The sequence below is a fragment of the Lynx rufus genome, unplaced genomic scaffold (genome assembly GCF_022079265.1).
Source record: "Lynx rufus isolate CCGP_SWC_20201006 ecotype Redwood Valley unplaced genomic scaffold, mLynRuf1.p SCAF_10, whole genome shotgun sequence".
In the NCBI taxonomy this organism is placed as follows: domain Eukaryota; kingdom Metazoa; phylum Chordata; class Mammalia; order Carnivora; family Felidae; genus Lynx; species Lynx rufus.
Window position 1 is genome coordinate 24,804,582 of NW_025814824.1, and position 14,980 is coordinate 24,819,561.

Here is a 14,980-nt window from a genome sequence, read left to right on the forward strand (position 1 = left end):
AGGGGGTGGTCGTGGGAAACACAGATGAAGGAGATTAAGATATACAAGCTTCCAGGGGCGCCTGGGTGGCTCAGTTGGTTGAGCATCTGTCTTCAGCTCAGGTCATGATCTCATGGTTTGTGAGTTTGAGCCCCGTGTCGGGCTCTGTGCTGACAGCTCAGAGCCTGGAGCCTGCTTCAGATTCTGTGTCTCCCTGTCTCTCTGCTCCTCCCATGCTCATGCTCTGTCTCTCTCTGTCTCTCTCTGTCTCTCAATAATAAACATTAAAAAAATTTTTTAAAGATACACAAGCTTCCAGTTATAAAATAAATAAATCATGGGGATTTAAAGTACAACATAGGCAACATTCTCAGTAATATTGTAATAACTTTATATGGGGACAGATGGTAACTACACTTACTGTAGTGAGCAATCTGTAAGGTATACGAATGAATGTTGAATCATTACATTATATACCTGAAACTAATGTAATATTGCAGGTCAACTTTACTTCAATTAAGAAAAAACTGAATTGTGGGGTGCCTGGGTGGCTCCGTTGGTAAGGATCCGACTTTGGCTCAGGTCATGATCTTATGGTTCCTTAAGTTCAAGACCCATGTGGGACTCTGTGCTGACCTCTCAGAGCCTGGAGCCTGCTTTGGATTCTGTGTCTCCCTCTCTCTCCCTCTCCCTGCTCATACTCTGTCTCTCTCAAAAATAAACAAACATTAAAAAATTTTTTAATAAAAATTCAAAAAAATAAACTAAATTGTGATTTTGATTGGGATTGCACTGATTTTATAAATTAATTTGAGAAAAAGTGACATCTTTATGACAATAAGTCAAGGTATATTCCTCCATTTAAGTCTTTACTCTCTTGCAATAAAGTTTAAAATTTTCCCAATATAGGCCTTCCACATCTTTATTAAGTTTATTGCAAGGTGTTATTATAATGCATTATTATAAAAAAAAATACTGATTTTAATTACACTGTCTGCTGTTAGTGGCATATAGAAATACAAACAATTATTGAAACTGCATCTTCATTTATAGTGAAAGGAACTAAAGCTAGCATCATAAAAACCTTTTGTCAGCCTCCCTACCAGGAATGCAAAAATAACTTTCCTTATTTCATAAACTCCTATAACTCCACAAGGGTAAAATAGTACATCTACTTTGAAAAACTGTAAGTAGTTTCTTACAGTTGAACATACATACATCAAGGCAACAAAAGACTCAGCATAAGGAATATAGCCAATGATATTATAACAATGCTATATGTGATAGCTACACCTGTGATGAGCACAGCATAACATACAAACTCGTCAAATTACTATGTTGTACACCTGAAATTAATATAACATTGTGTGCCAAATACACTCAAATTTAAAAACAAGAAAGAAAAATAGGGGCACCTGGGTGGCGTTGTTGGTTTAGCATCAGGACTCTTGATCTCAGCTCGGGTCATGATCTCACAGTTCATGAGTTCGAGCACCACACTGGGCTCTGCACTAATGGCACGGAGTCTGCTTGGGATTCTTTCTCTCCTCTCTGCCCCTCCCCTGCTTGTTCATTCTCTCTCTCAAAAATAATAATAATAATAATAATAATAATAATAATAACAACAACAACAACAAACTTAAAAAAATAAAAAAATAAAAAATAAGAAAAAAACAAACATACATCTACCCCATGACACGGCAATTTCATTCTTAGGTTTTTACCTAAGGGAAATTAAACATATGTTCATAAAAAGACTTGAACGTTCATAGGAGTATTATTTATAATTTAAAAAGTAGAAACAACCCAAATGTCCAACTGATGAATGTGTAAATAAAATCAAATACAATGGAATACTATTAACAATAAAAAGGAATGAAGCACTGATACATGCTACAACATAAACGAACTTGTAAAAACATCATGCTAAGTGTTAAGAAATCTCAAAAAACCACATTTTGTATGATTCCATTTATACTAAATGTCCAGAACAGGCAAATCTATGCAGACCACATATATTACTTGTTACTTAAGCCGGTGGGGGTGGGGGAGAAGCTGGTGGCTGGCTGGGCAAAAGGGGTATGGGGAATAACTGTTCATGTGCACAAGGTTTCTTCGGGGGTTATAGAAATATTCTAAAATCAGATTATGGTAATGGCTGCACAACTCTAAATAAACTAAAATCGACTGAATTATACACTTAAAATGGATAGCTTTTATTGTATTACACCTAAATAAATTGATTTTAAAAAATGCTCTAACAGCCTTATTCATAATGGCAAAAAATGGAAACTAAATGTCCATCAATAGAATAAATAAACACATTATGATATATTCACACCATGGAATACAACCTAGCAATGAAAAGGAAAAAAAGTACTGATACACACAATATCGATAAACCTTCAACATTTTGGGAGGGAAAGAGCCAGTCCAAAGAATAACATATTATATGCTTTACTTTAAATAAAGAGGCAAAATTAATCTATGGTGATAGATATCACAACATTGGTTGCCTGTGGGAAGAGGGGGCAGATGAGTACATGAGAAAATGGCATAGGGCAGCAGGGAACTTACTGGTGTGATGGAAAATGTTCTTTACCTTGTTAGGGATGTAGGTTCGTATAGTTATATTTATGTGTCAAACTTCATCAAACTGCACACTTAAGACCTGTACATTCTATTGTGTGTAAATTATACTTCAATTAAAAAAACAAACCTCAATTTCTTTATCCATTCATCAGTTGATGGACATTTAGGCTTTTTCCACAATTTGGCTATTGTTGAGTACTACGTGGCAATGAGAAAGAATGAAATATGGCGTTTTGTAGCAACGTGGATGGAACTGAAGAGTGTGATGCTAGGTGAAATAAGCCATACAGAGAAAGACAGATACCATATGTGTTCACTCTTATGTGGATCCTGAGAAACTTAACAGAAACCCATGGGGAGGTGAAGGAAAAAAAAAAAATGAGGTTAGACTGGGAGAGAGCCAAAGCGTAAGAGACCCTTAAAAACTGAGAACAAACTGAGGGTTGATGGGGGGGTGGGAGGAAGGGAAGGGGAGGTGATGGGCATTGAAGAGGGCATCTTTTGGGATGAGCACTGGGTGTTGTATGGAAACCAACTTGACAATAAATTTCATATATTAAAAAAAATAAATTAAAAAAAATAAAATAAAAAAACAAACCTACCTTCCTATTGAGTCCCTATTTCCTAATTGAAGAACACATCATTTATAGAATAAACTGACAAATATTAATGCTTGATCAACATTCCTTTTAAACTTCCAGGGGATGCAAGGCACCTTTAGAAGAACAGTCTCCCAGCTTTACAGTTTTAAGATACATTAATATATAGTAACATGCAAACCTCAAATGCTCTATCTACATGCACGATTTCTCTTTTGATACATTTGAGTGCTTTTAACTTATCCAAGGGGAAATCTAAATAATGGCATTATTAAATGAGCTATTATATTAAAGATGACATTATATATGATGTAAGTCTACTTTCTTCTCCTCCCTTAGATCCTGGTAGATTCAAGTCTTAAACTTGAAATATTTACTTATTAAGCCCTTATTATGCTACATATGGGCTACTCTCATGGAATTCATTATCTACTGAAAAACATGAAAATTAACACATAATAATAAATACAATTAAGTGCTCTTCTACAGACATGTCAGAAATAGCAAGTATCTATAAGACATGCAGCCACTTCTTCCTCTTTATAAATGGCACACATAATTAGTCAATAGTGGAATTTTTTCTTGCTGAGTAAGGATGCAGTCTCAGAATTCTACCTACATGCAATGCTCCATTAAATGGAAGGCCCTAACAATGTGCTTGAACAGACAGAAGAAATAAAATCAATGTGCTTCTGATATATTGTAAAAATACATGGGAGAAACAGACCCAAAAAAGGCTAGAGAAGGTTTTAGTGAGAAAGCAGGACATTCATTCATTCATCAACCAACTTCCATTTACATTACCTACTATGTGAAGGGAATTAGAACTAACAGGAAAACTAAATCAACAACATATAGTCCCAGACCTCTAGGAACTCATTCTAGAGAAGAAGCAAAACAATGATAAAAGTGTTGAGTGCTATGAAGTACATACAGAATATCCTGGGCATCTAAATAAGACCAGGAAAAAAATGACTCTTTAGCCAAGTTCTGAAGCATAGTTAGCCAAATAAAGATGGAAGGGGAGTGACATCACCAAGATGGCGACATGGGTTGTTCCTGACTTCACTCCCATCCCAGAACTAACAACCATTCATGCATAAGATACCACTAAGAAAGATGGTAGGGAAGAATACATAGGTAGACAAGGCAGCATGAAAAAATACAGTATGTTCAGAAAAGCTCTAAACACTTTTGCATGCTTCATGCAGGGTCAATCATGACATATGAGAATGATTTTTAAAAAGTAGTAAGGGGGGTCACCTGGGTGACTCAGTCGGTTAAGCGTCTGACTTCGGCTCAGGTCATGATCTCACAGTTTTTGAGTTCGAGTCCCACATCGGGCTCTGTGCTGATAGCTCAGAACCTGGAGACTGCTTCGGATTATGTGTCTTCATGTCTCTCTGCCCCTCCCCCACTCACGATCTGTCTCTCTCCCTCTCTCTCAAAAATAAACATTAAAAAAAATTTTTTTTTAAGTAGTAAGGGAAGGGCAATGGCTGGGAGACTACTGGTTTCATAAATTCTCCTCTACCATTCAATTATTACCATATGCATGTATTCTTGAAGTAAAAATTTTAATTTAATGAAAAATATGCTCTAAAAACATAATGGATAAAGGAAATAATCATTAATAGTTGCTAAAAGCATTAAGGGGAAACTTTATAATGGTTGACAACACTTGAACCCACTGATCAAGTTTTAAAATAAACTTTTTATTTATTTATTTTGAGAAACCAGAGCGTTGGGGAGGGGCAGAGAGACAGAGAGAGAGAGAGAGAGAAGGAGAAAGAGAGAAGGAGAAAGAGAGAGAGAGAAAGAGAGAGAGAGAGAGAGAATCCCCAGCAGACTCGAGTCAACACAGAGTCCAACATGGGGCTCGAATTGATGAACGGCGAGATCATGACCTGAGCTGAAACCAACAGTCGGACGCTTAACCAACTGAACCACCCAGGTGCCCCTAAATTAAACTTTTAATTTTAAAATACTCTTAGATTTACGTAAAATTTTGGATAGTACAATTTCCATATATCTCTTACTCAGTTTCCCCTGTTGATAACATCTTACATTATTATAGTATGCTTTCCCACTAAACAACCAACATTGGTACAATAGTATAACTAGATTCCACGCTTTATTTGGATTATACTAGTTTTCCCCTAATGTTCTTTTTCTGTTCCAAGATTCCACCTGGGATATACTACATTTAGTTGTCATGTCTCCTTAGCCTTCTCTGGTCAATGTCAATTTCTCAGACTTTGTTTTTAGTGACCTTGATAGTTTTGAGCAATACTAGTCATTCAGGTCAGGTATTTTGCAGAATGTCCCTTAATTTGGATTTGTCTAATGTTTTTGTTTGACTGGTTTTATGTGTTTTTTGCAAGGAAAATCACACAAGTATAGGTCATTCTCATCACATCATATCAAGATGGCATGCTATCAACATGAAATATCACTAATAATATTAATATTGATCACCTGGTCAAGGTTCTGTTTACCAGGTTTCTACAGTGTAAAACTAATTTTCCTCCCTTTCTGTACTCTATTCTTTGGAAGCAAGTTACTAAGTACAACCCATACTCAAGAAGAGTGGAGGGAGTTAAGCTCCCTCTCCTGGAAGGGGAATATCTACGTAAATTATTTGTAATTTTCTGTATGGAAGATTTGTCTCTTCTCTTTTATATATTTATTCAATCAGTTATTTATGTAAGTAATAGCCAATTCTCCAAGATCAATTTTATTATTATAAAAATAACCATTCTACATCCCCTAATGTGATATAATAGGAAGTAAACCATACCACGTAGGGAATATTTCTGCTTCCCTCATTTCCTCAAAGAAAAGTTGAACTTCAATCTGTCAAGCCTCAAAAGCTAACAGTTTATAGGAAAAGCTGTAAAGATGTACCCCAGGATCCCCTAGTAACCATGCGATCTACCATGAGGTGAAGCCATAGATAGCAACTGAGACTTGGGAGAGAAATGAAAAATCCTAAACCTCCATAAATCCCTGGATCCAGTCAACTATGAGGCCAGTTCTTTCCCTAACCTTCCATGGTTTGGTTATACCAATCAAACAAGCGATTCTTTCTTGCTTGTGCTGGACTGAGTTGGGCTTCTTACTTACAACCAAAGAGAACTAACAACAAATATAATAAATACAAATAAGGAAAGGGATGGGAGCAAAAATCAGTTCAGGACATTGAGAAATAGGAAACAGGCTGAAGAGCTAATGTAAAGCCAGATTTTAGGTGAGGTATTTTTGTTTTGTTTTGTTTTGTTTTTAACTTGGTAGAATTTATTTGCTTTTAAAGTTTAATGGTCTAACTAGTTTTGGTAGTGTTAACTATGGGGTTCAATTTTTAGCACATAATATTTGGTCACATACTGATCATTTATAATTTTGGAAATGTTACTTTTCATCTAACATAACTAAGGCCTAAAATGAATAAATTATTCTTCCAAACTCATACATCTAAGGTAGACATACAAGAAGCACTGTGCAACAAAAATGAAACAGGCTATGGAGCCAGATAAGACCAGGTTTGTTCCCTAGTTCCCTCACTCACCCATTGCTTTTTATTTTTGATATAATTTTTAAATACATATTACACAGACATAATAAAAAACTTCAACAATTTACACTGGGAAAAGTAAGCCTTTTTCCTATCCCAATAAGCCCTCCTTCCCCTCCCTTTGCTAACCACTATTACAACTTCTTGGGTACTCTTTAGAGATAGTCTATTCAAGAATATTGAAGACTTGACCTTGTAGACTTCAAGACATATGATGATCACTAAAAATTTAAAAAAAAAATTTTTTTTTTTAACGTTTATTTATTTTTGGGACAGAGAGAGACAGAGCATGAACGGGGGAGGGGTAGAGAGAGAGGGAGACACAGAATCGGAAACAGGCTCCAGGCTCCGAGCCATCAGCCCAGAGCCTGACGTGGGGCTCGAACTCACGGACCGCGAGATCGTGACCTGGCTGAAGTCGGACGCTTAACCGACTGCGCCACCCAGGCGCCCCATCACTAAAAATTTTAAAGCTACTGAATGGTACCAGAAGGATTGCAGTTGGGAAGGCAAGATAAAAGTGGAGCTAAAGAGAAAGCAGTACCTATGAGACACTCCACCTTGCAGCACTGGTGTTTAAAAAGACAACATAATAGGGGCACCTCAGTGGCTCAGTCGGTTAAGCATCTGACTTCGGCTCAGGTCATGATCTTGCAGTTGTGAGTTCGAGCCCCATGTTAGGCTCTGTCCTGACAGCTCAGAGCTTGAACCCTGCTTCAGATTCTGTGTCTCCCTCTCTCTTTCTGCCCCTCCCCTGCACGTGCTCTGTCTCTCGCTGCCTCTCAAAAATAAATGTTAAAAAAATTTTTTTTAAAGACAACACAATAATATTAAAAACAAAAACAACTTTAAGGATCAAATAATGCTCCTTAAAAGGCATGATTAGTTAAGGTTTCTAAGAGGTATATACAAGCACCTATTCTATTATCCATTCTTCTTGTCTAGAATTCTCATGGGATATTCTTGACTATACTGTAGTGAAGAATGGGTAGGGGACTGGTATAGCAGTGGCAGCCAATATGTCCTGGACATTTAATGAAGAAAACTTGTTCCCATCTTCTAGTCCTGATAGTGTCATTTTTATTCTAAATGTTTCATGGTGAGAAAGATTATAAATAATTGGGACTAGAAAGAAAGCACTGAGATTAGTAACACAAAATCAAGACGGATGGAATAAGCAAAACGGGAATGATGTAACCCAAGAACAAGTTTAGTTGGCAGTTAGAGGAATATACCAGAAGTACCCCTCATCATCTATAATAAAGTAAAAAATCTTTTCTCTTTTGAATTTTATCCACTAAATACCTGATTTAAGAAGGAATGGATGAGATGCATATTGTTCTCAACAGAAGTTAGGAATTTTAAAGTTCCCATGGAAAAAAAAAATCTCTTGGCATAAGTAACATATTAGAGATAGGAAGAATTAAGTCAATTATTGAGTATACACTGTAACAAAGACTCATACATTTTTAGGAGTAGAAAGAAGATCTCATTTCAGACTTGAAATCAGAAATATTTTTTCAGGCTTATTTTTGAACTCTCTGAAAAAGTTCATCTAGATTCCCAGAGCAATGGCATAACCATTGCAACATTTAAATATTCAAGTCATAAGAAAGTGAGTAATACCTCTAATGGAAATGGAACATAACTTTGGTATATTTTTAACAAGTGTCAAAGGATAATGTGAATTACATGTTCTTTTGACCAATTTCTTAAAATAGTTACATAGGAAATAAATTATAATTAGACTGCATTTACAAAAGTAGGAAATGTCTTAATCATTAGGATTATTCAAAGTGAATTTTATTACCTATCAAATTATTTTTAACAGAAGATGATCAGAAAACAGCTGTAAAATATAATGAAAGACAAAATATATGCTGTGTCACATACCTATGCTTGTTTAAATACAACTTAGATTGAATACATTAAATAGATGAGATCCTGTCATTCTGCATTATTTTTTTCTCTTTCAAATCAGGAAAGCAGGAAAAATAAGCATGGAACAGTTTATAAAAATTATTTTTCCCTCTACTAACAGTTGCTGGTAGTCTCTTAGGAATATGGAGTACCATTTGTACCTGCTTTCTCATTTGCATAAAGTTATCCTCCAAAGAAGTCAATGGATTAAAAGATAGACTCAGTTTTTCAAAAGTACATGTTTTCCACACTTCAGACATACAATGAATACTCAGACTGTATTTGTGGTCATTTAAATTTTAATCTAAGAAATGGTGACTGTGGTTTTTAAATTAAAAAAAATTCTACCATCTGTTTTAATAAATCAATTTTCTGCTTGTGTGCAAAGTTAAGGACTATATTATTACTATAGTCACAGAGCTATTCAGATGTGGTTTTCTTAGAGATGATTTAATTTCTCTGACCTGTCAAGTAAATACCTGAAACAACAACAAAAATGGTCAAAAACCATTTATATACTATAAAGTGAAATCAAGGAACATCTGACCATGAAAAAAAATCAACTGATAGAATTACTAACAAGAATATATACATAACAGAATAGCAAAGCTTTCAAGTTAGTACCTAAAGAAGTGAAAATAACACTAACATTTTATTAGTACTTCCCTCAATATTAGAAGATATTTTATAGTAGTACCTCCCAATTCTAAAAGGTTTGTAAAATCTGGTATTGGAGTCTTTTTAAAAAAAAATTATTAAAAAAAATTTTTTTTTAATCTTTATTTTTGAGAGAGACAGAGCATGAGCAGGGGAGGGGCACAGAGATGGAGACACAAAATCCAAAGCAGGCTCCAGGCTCTGAGCTGTCAGCACAAAGTCCCACACGGGCTCAAACTCACAAACCACAAGATCATGACCTGAGCTGAAGTCAGGACATTTAACTGACTGAGCCACCCAGGCACCCCTTAAAAAAAATTTTTTTTTAATGCTTATTCGTTTTTTGAAAGACAGAGAGATAGACAGAACGTGAGGCGGGGAAGGGCAGAGAGAGAGGGAGACACAGAATCCAAAGCAGGCTCCAGACTTTGAGCTGTTAGCACAGAACATCCCCACTTTGGAGTGGGGCTTGAACTCACAAACTGCGAGATCATGACCTGTGCCAAAGTCAGCAACTTAAGTCCAGGTGTTCCTGGAGTCTTAAAAAAAAGAAAACCAACCAATAACCCTAGGAAGTTACGTGTGGGTGGTGCTACTTGTGATGGTGAATGGTAAGAGTAGCATATGATCCATAGGTATAAACTACAGAATCACAGCTAACCTCATAATTTCCATAATTCCTAAATATCTTCAGACATGGTTTCAGGATGTTTTTAATAAAGATTGGAGTGTTACACCTCTTTTCCCTAAAATTTTAAGCTTACATGTGGTAACCTTTTGGGGTGTGTGTGTGTGTGTGTGTGTGTGTGCGCGCATGCACACGCAGACACAAATTAGGATACTAAAGCCAAATAATATACTTCCTTCATGCAAATAGTATTTTCAATCTACTGCAATATATTTTACATCGTTATAATTGCCAGACATGACTGGATTCACTCACAACAAACCTATGGGTTGCCCTTTAAATAGCTAGATCTGAAAAAGCACTGCCAAACACCGACATTATTCTTAAAATCATCAAGTATTTTCTAGAATAAAGATGGTTACAATAACACTTACCTCAGTCTTTTTACTAAGGTGATCTGTAAATGAAAAAAAAATGGTGACATTTCACTGAAGAAAATTAACAATAATATTAATACTTTATTAATATTAATAATTAATACCCAGTATGTAAAAATATTCAAAGTAATTGAGAAGACTTTCAAAATTATAATAAGAGTTAAAGAAGTCATTTGGGGGTTGTCTAAAATATCAGATTTCATCTCTAGGGATAAGATGTTAAATTTCAACACATAATTACTAATTTGCTCAGCTTAGGGACTACATTTTATATCCCAGTAAATGCCACCCATACCACAGGGTATTATTAAATTTTACACATTTGAATTCCAAATAATAAGGTTTTTGGTTAAACAATTTTTTTTGGCCAAAGAGGTGAACAAATATATCTAAAATCAAATCACAGGGTATTATAACTGCAAAATTGTACAGATCACTGCCTTTGTGGGGGGAAAAAAGTAGAAGAGTAATTTGGGTCCTTTAAACCTCTTAGTTTGTTTTAAAAATATACATCATAGTGCTTTGATAATACTATAAAAAAATCTTAAAAAGTGACATATATTTATAAAATGAATACAAAAAAGAAGGCAATAAGAAAAATATCCAGATCCACAAATCATTGACTTAGTAACAACACAGCATTTTTGGAAAAGGATTACAGAATGAAGAAAAGAAAGACATAAGGGAGTCCACACAGATACAAGGCTGAAACTCAAGTACAAAGAGGGAGCAAGAGGTCTTATTTAAATTAGAGATAATCAGGATATCTAATATCTAACATTGCTTCTTATGCACAGCAGAAATTTTCTATTCTCAAGGACTAACAATAATTTAATAGAATAGCATTCTTATGACTGAGAATTTAAAAGCTGGCCCAGTTCTCTAAAGCATTTGTTGATCGGAACAGAGTCTGCAAGTATGGTAAATGTCAAAATCACAAGTTTCAGCTCAAACTACCAAATCCTATTTGTTTCTAATTTCCTACTTATTCCTAACATCAAAGTCATTCTTTTAGTGTGTTCTACTTAGCATACAATGAGATGCAAGAAACTGAGGAATAATCATAACTTTTTAAATCATATCTTGAAATTGTTGTCTAGCTTCCCCAGAACAGCATCATATTGATGTCTTTCTCAATCCATTTAATAAATTTATATAGTACTTATAATCAAACATATGAAAAATAAAGTTTTAAAAAGCTTTCTTTTCATGTTTCTGACTAGTTTTTAATAATACATCTTATATAAAATCTTTCTTACCAAAACTGAAAATTCTAACATACACCTGTTTCTTTTAACCTCAAATAAGAAACTTAACATACATCTCTTCTTTTAACCCCTAAACAAACAAACAAACAAACAAAAAAAACACTTAATAAGAGAGGCAGACTATAGGAAAAACTGTCTTGATCCTTACACCAAAGCAAAACAATGCTCTAAATGTATTCCAAATTTCACAGATAGGCTTGTTTCTGAAAATGGTAAAGTATTTCACTGTATTTTTCTTTTTAGATTACTGCTATCGTGTTATTAATCCTAACAGAACAAATGCCCAATGTATTAAGAGCTAAATTCATATGAATCAAATAGATCACTGTGTCAATGAACAAACGCAGTTCATTTTGTCAGCAACTATTCTGACATAAGCACAGCACCATCCAATAAAGTTTTCTGTAAGGATAGTAATGTTCCGTACCTGTTCTAATGTAGAAGCCACTAGTTACACGTAGCTACTGAGCACCTGAAATGTGGCTGACACAACTAAGGAATTTTTTATTTTAGTTCATTTTAATTAATTTATATTTAAATAACCACATATGAGTAGTAGCTACCATATTTTACAGCACAGACTTAGGGTTTTCACCATTTCTCACATCAAAAGTAATGTGTTTTATGATCTGCCTTTAATTTGTCTTTCTGTTCAATAAAAAAATATAAATATTATAAAGTTTTCTGGTAATAAGTCTCCTAAAAATTTGTATTTTAACTTTCTAAGGTGTAGTTCTAGATAATTTGAAGAGGTTGACCAATAGTGGATGAAATCTGAAGATACTATTCCAGGTGTACTGTAAGTCCAATCACTTTATGTATAAGGACAACAACGTTTCAAGATGACTCAAAGACTACAAGTACAATTTTTATTTTCAGTGAGTTTTAGAAAATGGACAAATTCAAATACAAAAAGATAAATCCATACTGAAGCTTTATGGGGATTTAATGACTGCTTTTAAGTTACACACCCCCTTCTCCCCAATTGTTTATTTCCAAACAAGGCTACATTTTCCACAATCTCAGTAACACATTAAAAAAACAATTCTTGGGGCGCCTGGGTGGCGCAGTCGGTTAAGCGTCCGACTTCAGCCAGGTCACGATCTCACGGTCCGTGAGTTCGAGCCCCGCGTCGGGATCTGGGCTGATGGCTCAGAGCCTGGAGCCTGTTTCCGATTCTGTGTCTCCCTCTCTCTCTGCCCCTCCCCCGTTCATGCTCTGTCTCTCTCTGTCCCAAAAATAAATAAACGTGGAAAAAAAAACAATTCTTACTTATTTTAAAAATTAGCAAGGAACTTACAACTTACATATAAAAAGACTTAAAATAGTTTCTCTAGCATAATAGATTTCATACATATATTACCTTCAGATTGGAAATCTTTTAGTGATACTGTAAGAGGCCTGTCTTTTCCCTGATGATTCTTTCTTTTATCTTTTTTATTCATAACCTTTGATTGAGTTGAAGCACTTTCAGCATTTTCATACTCCTAAAAAGAATTACCAACAATTAAGCTTGGTTAACACTAGTAAAAAAAAAAAAAAAAAAAAAATCAACATACCATTAGGTAATATATTTCTTAAAGTTTTATTTTTTAAAGATAAATAGCAAATTAAAAAGTCAACACATTAGGGGCAGCTGGGTGGCTCAGTCGGTTAAGCATCTGACTTGATTTCAGCTCAGGTCATGATCTCAAGGTTCAGGAGTTTGAGCCCCGCATAGGGCTCTGTGCTGACAATGCTGAACCTGCTTGGGATTCTCTCTCTCCCTCTCTCTCTGCACCTTCCCTGCTCATGCTATCTCTCTCTCTCAAAATAAATAAACTAGCCAAATTGTATAAAAAGATAGCTGTTTTTTTTTTTATTTTTCAACTCAATCTCTTTCCTCTTAAACATTAAAATAAAAACAAAAAGCTATACCTTGGTTTATAACCTCTCCTAGTTGCCACCTCTTCTTCTTTATTTCAGGACCAAACTTAAGACAATCATCTATAGTCAACTTCCTTTCTCACCTCCCCATCAAATCTGGCTTCCTCTGTTCTCTGCCACTAAAATTAAGGTCAACCTCCCTCTCAATGCCAAATCCAAAGACATTATTTTTTCAAACACCTCTTAGTTTCCTCAATACACTTCTAACTACTCTTCAGTCTCCATCACTGGCTTCTTTTCTCCAAACTCTTCTCATCATTATTCCACTCTTAAGCTATTCTTTTGCTTTATGACCCTTGTTTCTCAAAATTTAAAGCTCTAATGATACACTCATGATTTTGGTATGTACAGACAACTCAATTGGAATGTTCAGTAAACATCTCCAAGCTAAATATGTTCACCCTGCCTTCCCTACTGGATCCTCTCGTTAAAGCACCTGTTTAATGCTACCATCATCACACAACTCTGTAGACTAGAAACCTGAGTCATTTCTATCTGTTCTTCCTACACACTATATACAAATTAGTCATGAGGTCTTGTTGAGTTTATCTCCTAAAGATCTCTTACATCTGTTCTCTTCAGACCTTCTGTCATTTCTCTATCTTCTGCTGGACATTGCAACACCCTCTAATTTTAGCCCCTCCATCTATCTTCTACACTGCTACAGCATGAGTTTCTAAAATGAAAACCTGAAATAAATCTAACAGTTAAAAATATTCAACAGCTCTCTGACAACAGATTTATAAAGCCAAATCTCCTTAACCTGGTGCTCAAGATTCTTTAGATCCTATCCTTCAGAAAGTGTCTCTAGCAACTCCGAATCAACTATGCTATACCCTTTCATACACACATATCCTGTATTCTTGCCACCCCTTCTCTGACAATGCCTACTTTCTCTTGCCTACACTGTGACCTTTTATATGACTTGTAAGACTCCTCTTTAAAAATCCTGTTCTAGGGGTGCCTGGATGGCTCAGTCAGTTAAGTTTCTGATTTCAGCTCAGGTCATGATCTCACAGTTCATGAGTTCAAACACTGGGCTGCCTCTGCTGTCAGCACAGAGCCCACTTCAGATACTCTGTCCCCCTCTCTCTCTGCCCCACCCCTGCATGCAGGCATGGGCGTGTGCACACACTCTCTCTCATAAATAAACATAAAAAAAAATCCTTTTCTAAAACTCATCCCCATCAAAGGCAAAGAAAATTCTTCCATCTTTCTGAATTACTACTGCACTGAAAACATTCATCTGTCAATACTATACACAGTAATTATGTGTACATCTCCCTCTACTAAATTCAAGGGCTGGGACCATATCTTTATCTTTGTATTATGTGCCTAGCACATTTTGGTTACTCAAAAAAATATTGGTGAATGAGTAATAGAACAGAATATAAAATGCC

At 35.3% G+C, this 14,980-nt stretch overlaps 1 protein-coding gene across 4 annotated transcripts in view; it reads right to left on the reverse strand.

Moving 5' to 3' along the window:
• GKAP1 (G kinase anchoring protein 1) overlaps positions 1-14,980 on the reverse strand; it is an 85,112-nt gene that overhangs the window by 43,353 nt on the left and 26,779 nt on the right. For all 4 annotated transcript variants that reach the window (XM_047102819.1, XM_047102812.1, XM_047102800.1 and 1 more), the window contains 2 exons: positions 13,018-13,141; positions 10,384-10,406 (listed from right to left, as the gene is read on the reverse strand). In XM_047102819.1, coding sequence (XP_046958775.1) covers positions 10,384-10,406; positions 13,018-13,141 — 147 coding nt within the window. The remainder of the gene's footprint in view (positions 1-10,383; positions 10,407-13,017; positions 13,142-14,980) is intronic.